General features: G+C 41.4%; 1 protein-coding gene across 8 annotated transcripts in view; it reads left to right on the top strand.

Annotated features, from left to right (window-relative positions):
- Nucleotides 1-15,441, top strand: part of MTCL1 (microtubule crosslinking factor 1) — a 130,173-nt gene that overhangs the window by 6,614 nt on the left and 108,118 nt on the right. For all 8 annotated transcript variants that reach the window (XM_047827825.1, XM_047827823.1, XM_047827822.1 and 5 more), the window contains exons 2-3: nucleotides 3,994-4,218; nucleotides 5,632-5,790. In XM_047827825.1, the coding sequence (XP_047683781.1) occupies nucleotides 3,994-4,218; nucleotides 5,632-5,790 (384 nt within the window). The remainder of the gene's footprint in view (nucleotides 1-3,993; nucleotides 4,219-5,631; nucleotides 5,791-15,441) is intronic.

Raw genomic sequence — 15,441 nt, 5'->3', positions numbered from 1 at the left:
TATAATTTGCTTTTCTTGTAACTTCTTTTCACTGAACCTGAAAACTGCTTTTTTTTTTCAAGGCACTATGAAAAGAGTTGAAACACTGGCCTTGGTCCCATCTCTGCAATAGACTAGTGTTGAAAAGCCATTTAAATGTTTGGAATCTCAATTTCCTCATTTTTAAAATGGGAGTATTAATATCTTTGCTGCACATTGCAGTGTTTTTTTCTTTTTTCTTTTCTTTTTTTTTTTTGAGGACCAATTGAGATAATGGATATACTCACACATTGACAATTGTCAAGATCTAAAAATCTTCGCTTGCTTTATTATTTCACATCTATGGCAGGTTTTTTAAAGTATGACTTAAAGCGTATTATTGTTCCATTTGTCCCGGTTGTTGCAAATAATTTATAGTATTTACTGGAAAGAACATGTGGGCTTGCAGTCTAGCTTCTATTTGTTAGCTATGAGGCTTTGGACAGATTTACCAGCATGAGTTTGCTCTCCTTGTCTATGAAATGGGGTAATATGTTCCTGGCAGGTTTAGTAATGAAGGGAAAATACTGAAAAAAGGATGTCTTATGTTCTACAAATATTTATTTAGATAACATATGAGTTATAAAAGCAATGATTCAAATACATGCAATTATAGTCTCTCCCTAATTTTCTTTTCAGTGCAACTAATGTTGGTGATTATTTATGCCAAAAAATGTTAGCTGTTTACATCTGGAGTAATGAATGATTTGGAGGTGTGGGTTCATCTAGCCCCTAAATACTGTTTGTTTGTTTGTTTGTTTGTTTGTTTGTTTGTTTTAGCTTGTAGTGGTTGTTTACACATCTATATGACATCCAGCATTTGATATTAGGGTCGATGAGGGTCCCCCCCGGTACAAAATTTGAAAACTAGAGAACATTTTTATCCCTGGAAGTTGTATCTTATGTTTTCTTATGGCTGTATCACACTTTAAACACTTTTGTTTGAGTAACAGGTAATTCCAGGCATTAATGACTTTGGCTTTTATAGATAAGCTTTCTAGAAGGAAACATGATCACAGACACTTCCTTCCATGAACAGAATGGCCACAGTTACTGAATATTTGTATGCATGCATATACATGTTGTGATTATTGCTTATATTGAACTGTTTTTTTACTAGTTACCCAATGAAACAATTTCCTTTTAACTGTACTCAGACACAAGTGTGGAGAATAGGCTCTTTCTGAAAGTCAGATTTATCATATACATGGTGAAACCTGAGGAAAACTTGACCTTGATTTTGAAGATTCAGGACCAGTCACCTAATCTTTACTAGAAGATTGACATCCATAAGGCCTGTTTTAAAGCTTGCAGTCTGCAGTTGGTCTCCGCTAGCATGGGTCTGGTCAAGGGCAAGGCTCCCACACAGCGGCATCACAGCCTCAGCGTACGGATTGGGCGTCAGTCTGCCAACTTCTTCTTTGCTAGAGGTTGGCAAGCACCTTCCCGAAAGACCTGTGTTCTCCAGTTCCCCGAGGAGCCCAGCCTGTCCATCCCGTTCATATATGTAGATCAACTGACTGGCTTCTGTGCTTGGTCCATGAGCTCCTAGTCCCAGCAGATTTTCTGACGAGGAACGAGACTTACAGGAAGAGATCTCCATGAAGGAAAAAAGAACATAAAAAAAAAAAAACTTGCTTATACTTCACAACATTTTCAATGTTAATATTTACCTGTTTTAAGGCACACTAGAGCATCCTATGTTTTTAGCGGGGTTGTGACTGTTGCTATAGAAATTTTGTAAGAACACTCAGAAGCAGAGAAGAAAAGACATTTTATTCATGTGACCACTGGGAAGTGGCAAAGCTTTCTTCTTTAACATCCGTTCTTCTTGGTAGCCCATTCAGACAAGCTCAATTTGGAGTCATAGTCAGTTGAGTAAGTCATTGTCTTAGTTAGGGTAGTGTGGGCAGATTAGGGAGAATCTATAGACTGAGGTTTGCGGGTATGAGATACCACACCTGTGTTCCTTCCAGTAGACGGCTTCGTATGATCGAGTTGCCTGGACAGCTGTCTTTACCCTGTCTGTGCCAATTTGTGTTTTTCCATACAGATTCCCAATTTATTTGTTACACTTACACTTAATCTTTTCCAGGATAAATTACTCTTCAAGAGATTCCCTTCTGGTCAATTTCTTGTCTACCTGAGGCTTTGATGTTGGGAAACTCTTGTTCTTTATTATAAGTAAATCTCTGCTTTTAAGAACAAATGCAGGATTAGCGAGGGTAGAGAGAATCCAGAAACAAACTGAATAGCAGGCCAAGACCTGACAACTTAAGGTGTCCGTGTCACAGAGAGTTTCTTGCCTTGACCCTCAGTGTTAATTGAACAAAACAAATGGGAAAGACTGAGTGTATCCTAGTCTGGAGGCATTTAAACCATCAGTTACCAAACTAATCAAGAAAATTCCTAGAATGTTTTTCTTAATCTCCCACCCTCCAAATTACTCCTCGTTAAAATCTTTTGTAATTATTTCAATAGAATTTCTGTCTCGCATATTGCAGCTACATCTGTGGGTCTGGGAAAAATTTTTCGTGATTCAGTTACAAGACTGGAACGACGCAAGGGTGCATTTAAGTTAGATTTTGGTCATCTTTACGATTTGGTCTTTGTAGGTATTGACCGATGTTTATGTGTGTTCTTCCCACAAATACTTATTGAAGGCCTGCTGCGTGGCTCACACTACTCTGGGCGCTGTGAATGCAGAGGAACAGACACACAAGGGGTCTGCCCTCCCAGAGCTTACATTTCAGTATGGGCCACAGACAGGAATAGGAAGAAGCACAAATAACTTTTAGCCAGTGGTGGTAAGAGATGGAGAGAAAACAGGGAAGGCAAGGGATTAGAGACCTGGTGGGGATGGGTGGTCAGGGAAGGCACTGTGTGTGCACCTTCTGGCTTATGTGATAGTGAGCTCTGTAAAAGCTGGGGAGGAACAGAGAGGGCCAGGAGTCCTGGCCCTATGAGACCAGCAGTGTGGCAGGGAAGAAGGAGGCCCTTGGGGAGGACATTTCTCAGCGCAGTGGGAATCCCCCTGGAGGCTTTGAGGGGTATGGTCTGAGTTCCATAGTAGAGGATAACTCCGGGTGGAGAATGGGCTAAAGGGGAGGCAGGGAGCCCCACACAACTTGCCTATGTGTGCAGCTGCTCCCTTGGGAGGGATGAAGGCAGGGACTAGCAGTGGTGTGCAGCCATCACAGGTAAGAGAGCGCCCTGCAGGTTTGTGGCTGTGTTGGACTGAGAGCACTGGAATGACTGTGGAATGGGAGGGAAAGAGGAGGGCCAGAAACCACTCCTGGGTTTCTCCTGAACCTTCATGCTGAAGGTCCTGAACCTCCTGGCGTCTTCATGCTGGTGCCAGAATCAAGTGGAGATAGGAAGTAAAGCCCAGGTGGATGGAAAAACACCACCCCAGTGTGTATTTGACATCATGCAAAAGGTTGTACCTTTGAAATTGAGTCACATAGTCAGTGCTGAGATTTGTATGGTGGTACAGAGTTTTTAGAGACATTTGCAGGTATGTTACAATTCCAGGGCATTTCCGTTTTACGACCCCACTAAAGTTTATGTCCTTTGAAGGCAGGCTCTGTCCAACTCCTCTTGACATCTAGATTGTGTCTTAGAGATACAAGTTTAGGTCAACGTTTGGTGTGAATCTAAAGGTTTAGTTATCTGCAGAGCCGATTTCATTTATGATTCTGATTATGTAAGAAAATATGAGGAGGGGAATAAGGCTGGCAGGCTGCAGTGAATAATCCATCCTGGTTTTTAGCCTCTGGATCCATGAGATTTGAATAGACATCTGAGGATATTGTCTTGTGTGACCATTTCCAGAGGTCCTGTCACACAGGTGTGGCCATAAGCCGGTGGGTGAGTGTACAGGTGGTTAATATTTAGTATTGCTGAGCAGGGGGACACAGGAGACACCATCCTTTTTCTGGTGGCTTATGAGTCAACTCCATCTGGCTTGCGTAGGATGAATTGGACGAACTCCGTGCTGAGATGGAAGAGATGAGAGACAGTTACCTAGAGGAAGATGTTTACCAGCTGCAGGAGCTTCGGCGAGAGCTGGACCGTGCTAATAAAAACTGCCGAATCCTGCAGTACCGCCTCAGGAAAGCAGAGCAGAAGAGTCTGAAAGTGGCTGAGACTGGTCAGGTGGATGGCGAGCTCATCCGGAGTCTGGAGCAGGATTTAAAGGTGAGTGAGCTGATCAGGGTTGAAGGGCGGCTTATTCCCAGAAGGGGCTGCAGGGGGAGGGGAGGGGCGGGATCACAGATCTGAGACTGCAGCCCTCAGACCCACTCACACAGGGTCCTGATGTTCCGGTGGTGTTGCTCTCTCAACAGATGCCAGCATAAACATTCTTCCTTCCCCTTATGGCTTATAGGGAATGTGTAGTCATTTGGCTTTGACAGGCCAAGATTTAAACCTGCCATATGAACTGGAATCTCAAAACGTAAGGGAAAGAAGTCATAATAAGGGATCTACAATTAAAAAAAAAAAATGAAAGAATTGATATCCACCACTTAGCCTGACAGTTGTGTAGAATTATACAGAAACGCCTTCTTAAAATTTGGAATATTTAAAAAATCTATTGATTATCAATTCAGTGATGGTCAAAGGCCACTCATAAAGGTTGACTATAATCACTTAACATTTTTATTGTTACTTAAGTTTCTAGAATGCAGAAACCTGAAATGACCATAACCCAGGTGTAGAGGTTTGATTTAACCGAAGGAGAGAGAGGATCATAACTAATCGTCTAAAGCTAATTGTCTAAGGTGTTTTTGAGAAGCACTGGCAGAAGTGGGAATGAGGTGAAGAAATTCCAGACTTTCTACCATTTGCTCTCTCCATGGGTAGCGTGGCTTCTCCTGTGCCGTGATTATCAAATCATTTATCAAGAGGTGAATAATGCATAATGTCCTCCTCATTATGGGAGCACTTATGAAATCTCATTTCGCCTTTCATTATGATAACAGGAAAAGAATCTTTGTAATTCTATCAAATCTATAAACCCCTAGCAAAATGTCATTCAGTGGGATGTAAGGGTGATTTATATTTCTTTTGCAAAATCTTTCCTTGTTTCCTTTTAGAAGGTTAAAAATGTTTAGCTGCTTTTAACATTCAGATATTTTACTACTGTAGACAATTTAAAACTTGACCGTATCATTTTACAGGATTATTTTGATTTTTTTTTTTTTTAAAGCAGGTGGGTTTAGTATTATCTTAGGGAACAGAACTATTGATTGATTGGTTGGTTGGTTGGTTGGTTGGTTATTGTTATTGTTACTATTATTTCTAATTTATCATTAAAGCATGTGTGCCTGGGCAGAACTGGCATTCTTGGTGATACTCTGTAAGGAGGTAGGGCTATTCACAGTAGCCTTTTAATCAGATAAAAAGGTTGTATCCTTGCTCATAATGTGGATTTCATGTTTGAAACTAATACCTCCTCCTTTAAAGAGAGGCTTGTTAATATTGCCAGGGTCTTTGCCCTTTACTGTGATATCATATCACTTAATGATTCTGCCTCAAAAGTTGTTCGAATGTGCCTTTAGCACGCAGAAAGCTTCCCGTTCTGATGACTATCTCTGTTGGTTGATACAGGTAGCCAAAGATGTATCTGTTAGATTGCACCACGAACTTGAAACCGTGGAGGAAAAGCGTGCTAAAGCTGAAGATGAAAACGAAAGTCTCCGACAGCAGATGATTGAAGTGGAAATATCCAAGCAGGCCCTCCAAAATGAGCTGGAGAGACTGAAAGAGGTAATCCCAAAATGTATGGGGATTTCTTTCTTGGGTTTAACTGTTGGGGGTTTTGGGACTCCAGGTGTCCCATTTGGTGAACTATGGTTTATTAGTATGGCCCAGAAACCAAGAATGGTTTTTACATTTTTCATAGCCTTATAAAACAACAACAACCACACAAAAATAAACCCAACAAAGCAGGGAAGACTGTGACAAAGACAGTATGTTGTTTGCAAAGCCTGAAATATTTGCTGTCTGGCCCGCTACAGAAAAGGCTTGGTGAACCGTGGTCTAAAGCTATTTTTTTTTTTTATAATTTCCATTCAGATGAGCTGGCCATTAATTCCTCTTATGGGCCCAAATGGAGTATATTATTACTAGAATACAAAATTAAGCAGTAGCTTTTTTCTTGAGTCTTCTTTTCCAATGAGCTGGAAAATATGTTATGGTTATCTACTAAACCTGTGTAAACAGATAATAGGCGTATGCCCCCTATAGCTATTATTCAGCCAATATGGTTTATTTTTTTTTTTTAATGTTTATTGGTTTTTGAGACAGAGAGAGACAGAGCATGAACAGGGGAGGGGCAGAGAGAGAGGGAGACACAGAATCTGAAACAGGCTCCAGGCTCTGAGCTGTCAGCCCAGAGCCTGACGCGGGGCTCAAACTCACGGACCGTGAGATCATGACCTGAGCCGAAGTCGGATGCTTAACCGACCAAGCTACCCAGGCGCCCCGCCAATATGGTTTAAATATAGGTTTTTCTTTTCTTTTTATTTTAGGGAGTGAATGTATTCTAGCACAGCGATCTAGAAAATGAGTGTGTGTGTGTGTGTGTGTGTGTGTGTGTGTGTGTTTCCTTTGCATACAGTACTGCAAATCCTGTTTTGTTGTTGGCTTCCATTATAAGGAAGTCCACAAAACCATTCCTCATCCATCCAGCCATGCATCTGCCCACACTTAATTCAGTCCCCGTACCAGGCCCTGGGGATGCAGCTAGGAATATGGCAGCACAGCCTCTGTTACTGAGATGTTTACGGTTCAACTTGACATGTGGATATTTCTACTTCCCCACCCCCATCCCCTCACAGCCAGTCAGGTGCCCTGCTGTTCCTTGAGTCTGGGAGTGAGGGATGGTAGCCCACATTCTTTTTCCAGGGATCCATACCCCTGGGACTCAGTCCCTCACCTTGAGGTCTCTGCTGACATCTCACCTCAGCCACCTTCCCCTCCACACTTGCATATTCAAGTTGCCCCTGCCTCCACCCTGGCCGTCCTGATCCGTCTTCCCGTCTGACACATTATGGATTTTGGTCAATTACTTGTATGTTGGCAGCACTTGTCTGAAAATGCCACGGGTTTTATTTCTTTGTTGCCTTCACTAATGTGCCTCCAGAACTTGAGCTGTGTGGGAAGAGGATTTGTCTGGGTAGTTCACTGTGGGGTCCCTGTGCCTAGAACAGTGCCTGGCACTTAGGCGGTGGTGGCATCAGGGAATCACAGGGTGGGGGAGTGAATGAAGGACAAGAACGTGGAGCTGTGGTGACCACAGCTTGCCTAGGGACACAGTGAGCTTCCCAGCGGAGGGGGTAGAGTCTGAGAATGTTCTTTCTTCATGGGTAACCCTTGCTCCTTAACTTTCACATACACTTACCCCTGTGACTGGGGGAATTTCTCCTCTCCTTGTGGGTCTTTTTACCTCTACTAGTAATTTACTTCTTTCTACTTTTTCTTTTTTTTCAAGTTTATTTATTTTTGAGAGAGAGCGCACATGTGAGCAGCGGAGGGGTAGAAGGGGGGAGAGAGAGAGAGAGAGAGAGAATCCCAAGCAAACTCCATACTGTCAGTGCAGAGCCCGATGACGGACTTGATCCCACAAACCATGAGATAATGACCTGAGCTGAAATCGAGAGTCCAAGAGGCAGATGCTCAGCTGACTGAGTCACCCAGGCACCCCCTTTCTTTCTCCTTTGACCTAAGTTTGCCGGAAGGTTTGCCATAATAGTTTCTTTTCCCAAAATTTCCAGTTTGAGCCTTACCTTGACGGTGTAGAAAATATCTTAGGAATATATTTTATAAATTTTACATGTGTGTCTGCTTACCTATAAGTATATAAGTTACATATACACATAAATGAGGAAATAAATATCTTTAAAGCAAACAAAGCTGCTCTTGCACACGTCAGTGGATTCGCCTAGGACTTGGCATCAGGTCACAAATAGCTCCTGAGGGAGAAGAAATGATTGCTGACGTTCAAAGCCAGGCAAGGGTGAGGCAAGGATCTTCAGAGACCGTGATGTTGGCTCAGGCTGGATGTATACAGAGGAGGTGACAGGGCCAGCCTGTCCCTTCCACTGTGGGTTAAAATTACTCACAGAAATTGCTCGATTGGAATGCCATCGGTATTTTACCTCCAAGGTGCAGTCAGCCTGGTACGACTGCTTATTTCCACCAGGCTTCTAAACGAACTGTAAGAACTGACAGGAGTCTGAGGAGGGTAGGTGCAGAAGACTTGTACTGGAGGCAGCGAACGATGGGACCAGGCGATCCAAGGTTCAGAGGTGGTAGAGGAGGTATTTACTGCACAGTGCCAGGTGTGGTCTCCAGGAATGGGTTCCTTTTACCGATGCCAGAAAAGAATACGCCATGAGCTTTGCTTCCAGGCGAGGATACTATTTTCTCCATCTTGAGTTTTGCTCGGTAGTAAATTTCACCTCCGAAATTTCGTAAATGGATAAATCACATTCTGGAAAAGGCAAGGAGAGTTCGTGCGTTTCACGCATCTCTACGTGACAGAAGTAGTTGCAGAGGACTGTGTCCTCCCCCCGCCCCTGCCTCCCTCAACCTCAGAGAACAATGAAATAGCTCATCTCTGTGCCCCTTCTGCTCTGGGGCTGCTGCTGAGGCTTCTCTCTAAAGCTTCAGACTGCCTTTTCAGCTGCCTGGGGGACTTCCCCATGATGGATTTCTCCTCGCACTTCAAACTCAGAGTATCCAGAAACAGACTCGCCACCCTCATCCCCACGTGAATCTCCTTCGTCTTTCCCATTTGTACTAATGGTGCCACCGTCCTCTTAGTCACTCGGGCTTAAGCAATGGCACTTCTCCTTAAACCTCTCTTACTGTGCACATTGAGATCACCTGTTTTGTGCTTGAGGCTCTGCTCTTCTGCTTTTGCTCTCTTAGGGAAAGTTTTAGACCCTCTGTTCTATCCATACTTTGGTCTTCTCTCAAGTGACTGTTCGAGGGCTGACCCTATGCAATCAACACGTTAAAGGCAGGTACTTCAGTTTCTCCCTTCTCTGTTTTATCTTCTACATTCCCTTAAATCTGACAGTGTGACTCTTTAGCGTGACACAGAGGACCCTTCCTGCTGGGGACCATCCCTGTCTCCCAGCTGGTTTTCCCACTCCACTGCTGTACACCCTGGAGTGAAATAAAAGGCAGCAGAGCATGGTGAGAAGAATCTGTGCCCTTTGGTCCCTTTTGAACTAACAGAGTGGGTCCTAGAAAAGTCACTCTCTCCATTGATAGATAAGATGATTAAAGAGGGTTGGCAAAACTGAGAACAAACAGGGTTGATGGGGGGTGGGAGGGAGGGGGGAGGGTGGGTGATGGGTATTGAGGAGGGCACCTTTTGGGATGAGCACTGGGTGTTGTATGGAAACCAATTTGACAATAAATTTCATATATTGAAAAAAAAGAGGGTTGGCAATATGAAACCATGAGGAATTGCCCCTTCTGGTTAGCTAGTTTGCTCTCCTGCTTCCTTGTGCCTATTCACATCATGGTCTGTGCACCCAACACCCATATACTCCTCCACTTGTGCAGGCCCGAAACATTTTTGCCTTTTTGGAGAATATATTTCTTCTAGTACTCAACTCTATGGTGGAACATCTCAACAGGCTGAAAGTAGTTAATCTTAGCTTGGTTTCAGCTTCTTAAAGATTTCCCAAGTGCTTCCTCTGAACAGTATTTCATTCTACCAAAAATTTTTGAATACTTGTTATATGTTATTATATGTTAGACACAGTAATAACTGGCCAGTTAGTTGGCACTTGCAAGGGACAGGGACATGTTCTAGATCGTTCCAGGCAATGAGGATTTTTTTTTTCTTATTGAGGTATAAGTTTATTGGGTATAAGGTATAAGGTATACCCAAGGTATAAGGTATAAGGTATACGTGAGGTATAAGGTATAGGTTTATTGACCTAAAACATGACATTAGTTTCAGGTATATAACATGATGGTTCAATATTTGTATATATTACAAAATGATCACCAAAATAACTGGTGATAACATTCATTACTAAACACAGGTATAAAATTTTTTTTCCTGTGATGAGAACTTCCAAGATCTACTCTCTTAGCAATTTTCAAATATGCAGTATTGTTAACTATGGTCATTCTGCAGTACAATACATCCCATAACTTATTTATTTTATAACTGGAAGTTTGTATCTTTGGACTGCCTTTGCCTCTTTTACTCATCCACCCTAGGGATTGTTGAATGAAGCCACAGAGAACTAACTAGCAGTCAGATTGCTCTCATGGGACATCTTTCAGTACCATTCAGGATATGATATTGATTCTCTGGGTTTGGTTGAGATTTCTTTTGTGCCTAGTAAACGGTTCAGATTTTGTGAATAGGTCTCGAGTGCTTGAGAGGAAAGGGTAAGCTCCAATTTTGGGGCAAAGACTTTAAATCCATTAGCTTGAAGACTCAAACTTTATAACTCACAGCAAGTAGTACATTTTGTATCATCATTCAAAAACACAAACATAAAGGTTTCACAAAATAATGCTTATCTTTGCCATATGGGATCCATTTTGATACTTTCAATTCTATTCAGTTCTGTTTTTTAAATGGTGGTTACAAGTTTAATTTACAGTCCATTAGTGGATTGCTGCAATTTGGAAAAATTTTATTAGATGGTTTGTTAATTGCGTTGTTCAAAAATTTTATATCCTGTATAGTTTTGTCTGCTAAATATATCTATTTAGGATAAAAGTATGTTAAAATCACCTGTTATAATTTTGTATTTAAGTTTTCTTCTTGTAATCTGTCAAATTTTGCTTGCATATTTTGAATATAAATGCATAAGTTTAGAACTGTTTTTGATGATGAATTGTTCCCGTTATCATTTGATAATGATCTCTTTATTCTAATGTATTCCTTTATTTTTTTATTATAAAGACTACTTTGCTTTTATCATGTATACCATATTTTTTTGGTCAGTATTTGCCTAGTACAGCTTTTTGGTGATTTCCATTAGTTTCTGTTTTTCTATGGCATTATGATTTAGATGTATTTCTTGTGAATGGTCTATAGCTGTCTTTTTAAAAATGTAATCTGATAATATCTTCTTTAAAAATGTGAATTTAATCCATTTACATTTATTGTGGTCACTGATGTGTTTGAATTTATTTTTATCACTGTATCTTATGCTCTTAAACTCCATGCCTTTTTTTGCTTCTTTTTTCTGTTTTTTTAATGTTGATTTTGATTGAGTTTTTTTTAATTCTCATGTCTCTTGCTTAAGAATTTGTACATTGTATTATTTGAATAATTACTCTTACATATTTAACATGCATGTTTGACTTAACATCTAAAACTAATCACTACCTCCATTCTTCTCCTGAATAATGTAAGCATCTTAGAAAAGCTTCAACTCGGGGCACCTGGGTGGCTCAGTCGGTTAAGCGTCCGACTTCAGCTCAGGTCACGATCTCACGGTCTGTGAGTTCGAGCCCCGCATCGGGCTCTGGGCTGATGGCTCAGAGCCTGGAGCCTGTTTCCGATTCTGTGTCTCCCTCTCTCTCTGCCCCTCCTCCATTCATGCTCTGTCTCTCTCTGTCTCAAAAATAAATAAAATGTTAAAAAAAATTTTTTTTTAAATAAAAGAAAAGCTTCAACTCAATCAACTCCTATATTTCATACTATTATTACATAGTATCATTATAGTTTCATCTTTTTGAAACCATTTCCCCATAAGTTGGCTAATGTAATAGTTAATCCTTATTTAGATTTATTTACACATTTTCCACTGTGTCATCATTGCTTTTTGAGTGTTACTCCTTCCTTCTTTCCTTCCTTCCTTCCTTCCTTCCTTCCTTCCTTCCTTCCTTCTGAGTTCACTTTTCTTCTTATTGATCTATTAACATATCCTTGAGTAGTTTTTTTTCGGTTAATGGTATCTTCTAAAAATTTTTTTATGTCATCCCCAGCCTTGAAAGATATTTAGTCAGGCATAGGATTTTAACACTTTGAAGACAGTATTTTCATGATCTTTGGCTCTATTTTGCTATCAAGAGGGCTGCTGTCAGATAATTCTCATTTTTGTAGATGGTCTGTCTTTACTTCTGGTTACTTTTATGCTTTTCTTTTTATGTTTGGTGTTCTGTAGTTTCAATAAGATGTATCTAGATTTATTTTTATACTTTATGAAATAATCATTATCAATCTGTTTATGTCTTTAATGAAATCTGGAAAGTTCTGTCTTTGAATAATTTTCAATAGTGTTTCTTCTCTGTTCTCTATATTACTTCCAGAATTCCTGTTAGTCTCATGTGGGAACTTCTGTTGATCATTCTTATTCTATATTCCATCTTGCCTAACTGTCCTTGTTTGTTTTTTAAGACCTTCTTACTTCTCTGTGCTATATTTTGAATAATTTTTTCATTTCTTGTCAAGTTACAAATTATCTTCTTTACAAAATAATTTTTTATTAATCCACTAAGTTTTTAAAAATTTTTTAATGTTTTTTATTCATTTATGAGAGACAGAGACAGAGCACGAGTGGGGAAGGGGCAGAGAGAGAGGGAGACACAGAATCTGAAGCAGGCTCCAAGCTGTCACCACAGAGCCCAACGCTGGGCTGGAACTCACCAACAGTGAAATCATGACTTGAGCCAAAGTCGGATGCTTAACCGACTGAGCCACCCAGGTGCCCCATCATCTAAGTTTTCATTTCAGTGAGTCTACTTTTATTAGTATTTTTAAAATTTAGCTTGTTCTGTTTCATAAATTTCTTTTTTCCTCATCTTCTGTTATTTCTTCTTTAAATTTTGAAACATTTTAAAGTCATAGCCTCTTTCAGTTTGTTCCATTGTCTTAAATTCTTGATGTTACTAATCCCTGTGTTTGTCAGATCTACTTCTCCCTTTAAAGCGGATTTTTTTTTTAACGTTTTATTTTGTTATTGAGAGACAGAGAGAGAGACAGAGCATGAGCATGGGAGGAGCAGAGAGAGAGGGAGACACAGAATCAGAAGCAGGCTCCAGGCTCTGAGCTGTCAGCACAGAGCCCAACGCAGGGCTCAAACCCACAAACTGTGAGATCATGTCCTGCACTGAAGTCAGAGGCTTAACCAACTGAGCCACCCAGGCACCCCTAAAGTGGATTTTTTTTTATGAGCTCTTCTTAGTGGGAATTCCCTGAAGTTTGTTGACATGCTTTCCGATGAGATTTTGCATTAGTCTTTTCCAGATGCCTCAGTAGTATTATTGGTCCAAATATAATTGTTAATTTGGGACTTGTGGACTTGTGTGCCAAATGCGTTGTGTCAAATGGATATCAGACTTGTATGTGGCGTACATCTAAAGATTTTTATACTTAAAAGGAGATTATTTTTTTCACCACCCAGTGTCCTAAGCAGAAGCTTATTGCTCTCACCCTCACTGAGTGATTTTGAGTTTACTTCAGTGGGTTGTCTGGGCGCATTAATTGAAGAATCTTCTTACACCCTTGGCTTTGAGGGCTTATTTCTGGGTGTGATAACTTCCATCAGTCCCTCCTGCCCTCCACACCCTAATCCCCTATGCATTTCTGACACTAGGGAATTTTCCTTTTGTGTATATGCGAGTCAACTGTCTACAAATTTCTGCTTTTTATGTTTTCTTTAGCATTTCTAGCTGTTTTGGGGGGGGGGGGAGGGCACGTGATAGTTCAGTGTGCTATGTTGCCAAAACAGGATGTGATCCTTCAGGGTTCAGCAGAAGCTTTCCAGTAGCAGCTCTCAAGTGCCACAAGTAACCCCAGTGGTCTTCCAGGTCATGACTCAATGACTCAGCACTTTTGTCCCCGCCTCTTGGTTCATTTCCTTCCACCTTGCTACTCATCAGTTCCCATCTGCCCTGGTTTTCTTTTTTCTTTTTCTCATGGATTCAGCTACATCATGGCTTCTACTTACTGTATTCTTTCTCTGTAGGTATCTGACAGGGACTGAATGTTTTTGTCCCCGCCCCCCTGCCAATTTATATGTTAAATCCTAATTCCCAATAAGATGGAATGAGGAGGTGAATCCTTTGGGAGGTGATTGATTTATGAAGGTTGGAGCCCTTGTAGATGAGATCAGTACCCTTATCTAAGATATCCCAGAGTTCCCTTGCCTCTTCTACACATGAGGACACAGTGAGAAGATGGCTGTCTGTGAACCAGGAAGTGGGTTCTCACTAGACCCCAATCTGCCAGCGTTGTAGGATTTTTTACCTCAATACCTAGGGTTCGTTGTCTCACCACTTCGAAGAATGAAGAGGTGGACACAAAATGAGCAGCAGGCAAAAGTTTATTAGAGTATAAGATTAGAAAGGAAGAATAGTAGGAAAGCTCTCTTTACAGAGAGGGGACGTTCGAAAGTGAGTGCCGGCAGACTACAGGCAAGGGACTTTGTTTTATAAGGTTCTGGTCCCCACCCCGCTTCCCCCTTGTTCCTTCTCAAGTTCTACCCTTTTTGGCTTGATGGCTCCAGGTGCTGGGTTATCCATTCCTGATTGGCTCATTTCCATTGTAGGAGGGGTGGTCTATGGCCATGCCTGCCTTTCCTTGTGGGTCATACACTTTATGGTCTACTTCTTATTTTTAGTTAGGTCTTTAGTCAAATTACTGAGGGGAACCTGAGGGGAGGGAGGTAGGTGATTACAGTCTTAAGAGTAACCTTACACCCAAGGGACTTTGCTGTGGTCAGAAGTTCCCAGCGTTGTTCCAAAATACATGTTTTTCCCCACTCAGGGACCTCGGAGCCTAACCTTTCCCTCTCTGACTATTTTATCCTTTCCTTTCCTATCATACCAGCACCATGGTCTTAGGTTACCCAGCCATCAGAATTTGATCAGAGATAAGGATTTGTTCTTTAAGCCACCCAGTCCATAATATTTGTGTTACAGCAGCCTGAAAAGACTCAGTCAGTCTTTCTGCTTTTTTCTCAACCAGTGGGCGAGGAGTTTTCTCTGTGTGTCATCACATTCAAACTATCAGGCGGCTGAAAAGTCTGGAAACATTGGTGTACAAACATAATAAATGGTTTATTGCTATTACACTATAGTTTAATAAAACATTATCTGTGTTTCCAGACTTTATGGTCCTCCTTATAAGAAAAAGATATGCTTAAGTGAGCCAGTGTAAAGCATCTTTGGGCAGAGTCCCCATGCCAGGGCCTCTCCTTGGACACTGACCAAGTTGTTGGCAGCTGCTGTGCAGTCAGGGCCTCGCTCCCGGCCCCGTCAGCAGTGGACGGCAGGGCCGGCAGGGCGTGGGATACAGGCAGGCATTCTGTGTGTTAGCTTGGCAGGCTCTCCAAGACACCTCAGAAGGAAAAAAGTAGCATCTGGTTCCATTTGCTGGTTTCATGAGTTAAGGGGGCAGGGTGACTCTAACTGGAGAATAGGAGG

This window comes from Prionailurus viverrinus, chromosome D3 (assembly GCF_022837055.1).
Source record: "Prionailurus viverrinus isolate Anna chromosome D3, UM_Priviv_1.0, whole genome shotgun sequence".
In the NCBI taxonomy this organism is placed as follows: Eukaryota; Metazoa; Chordata; class Mammalia; order Carnivora; family Felidae; genus Prionailurus; species Prionailurus viverrinus.
The sequence above is the reverse complement of the archived record's forward strand: the minus strand, read 5'-3'. Positions and strand labels throughout refer to the sequence as shown.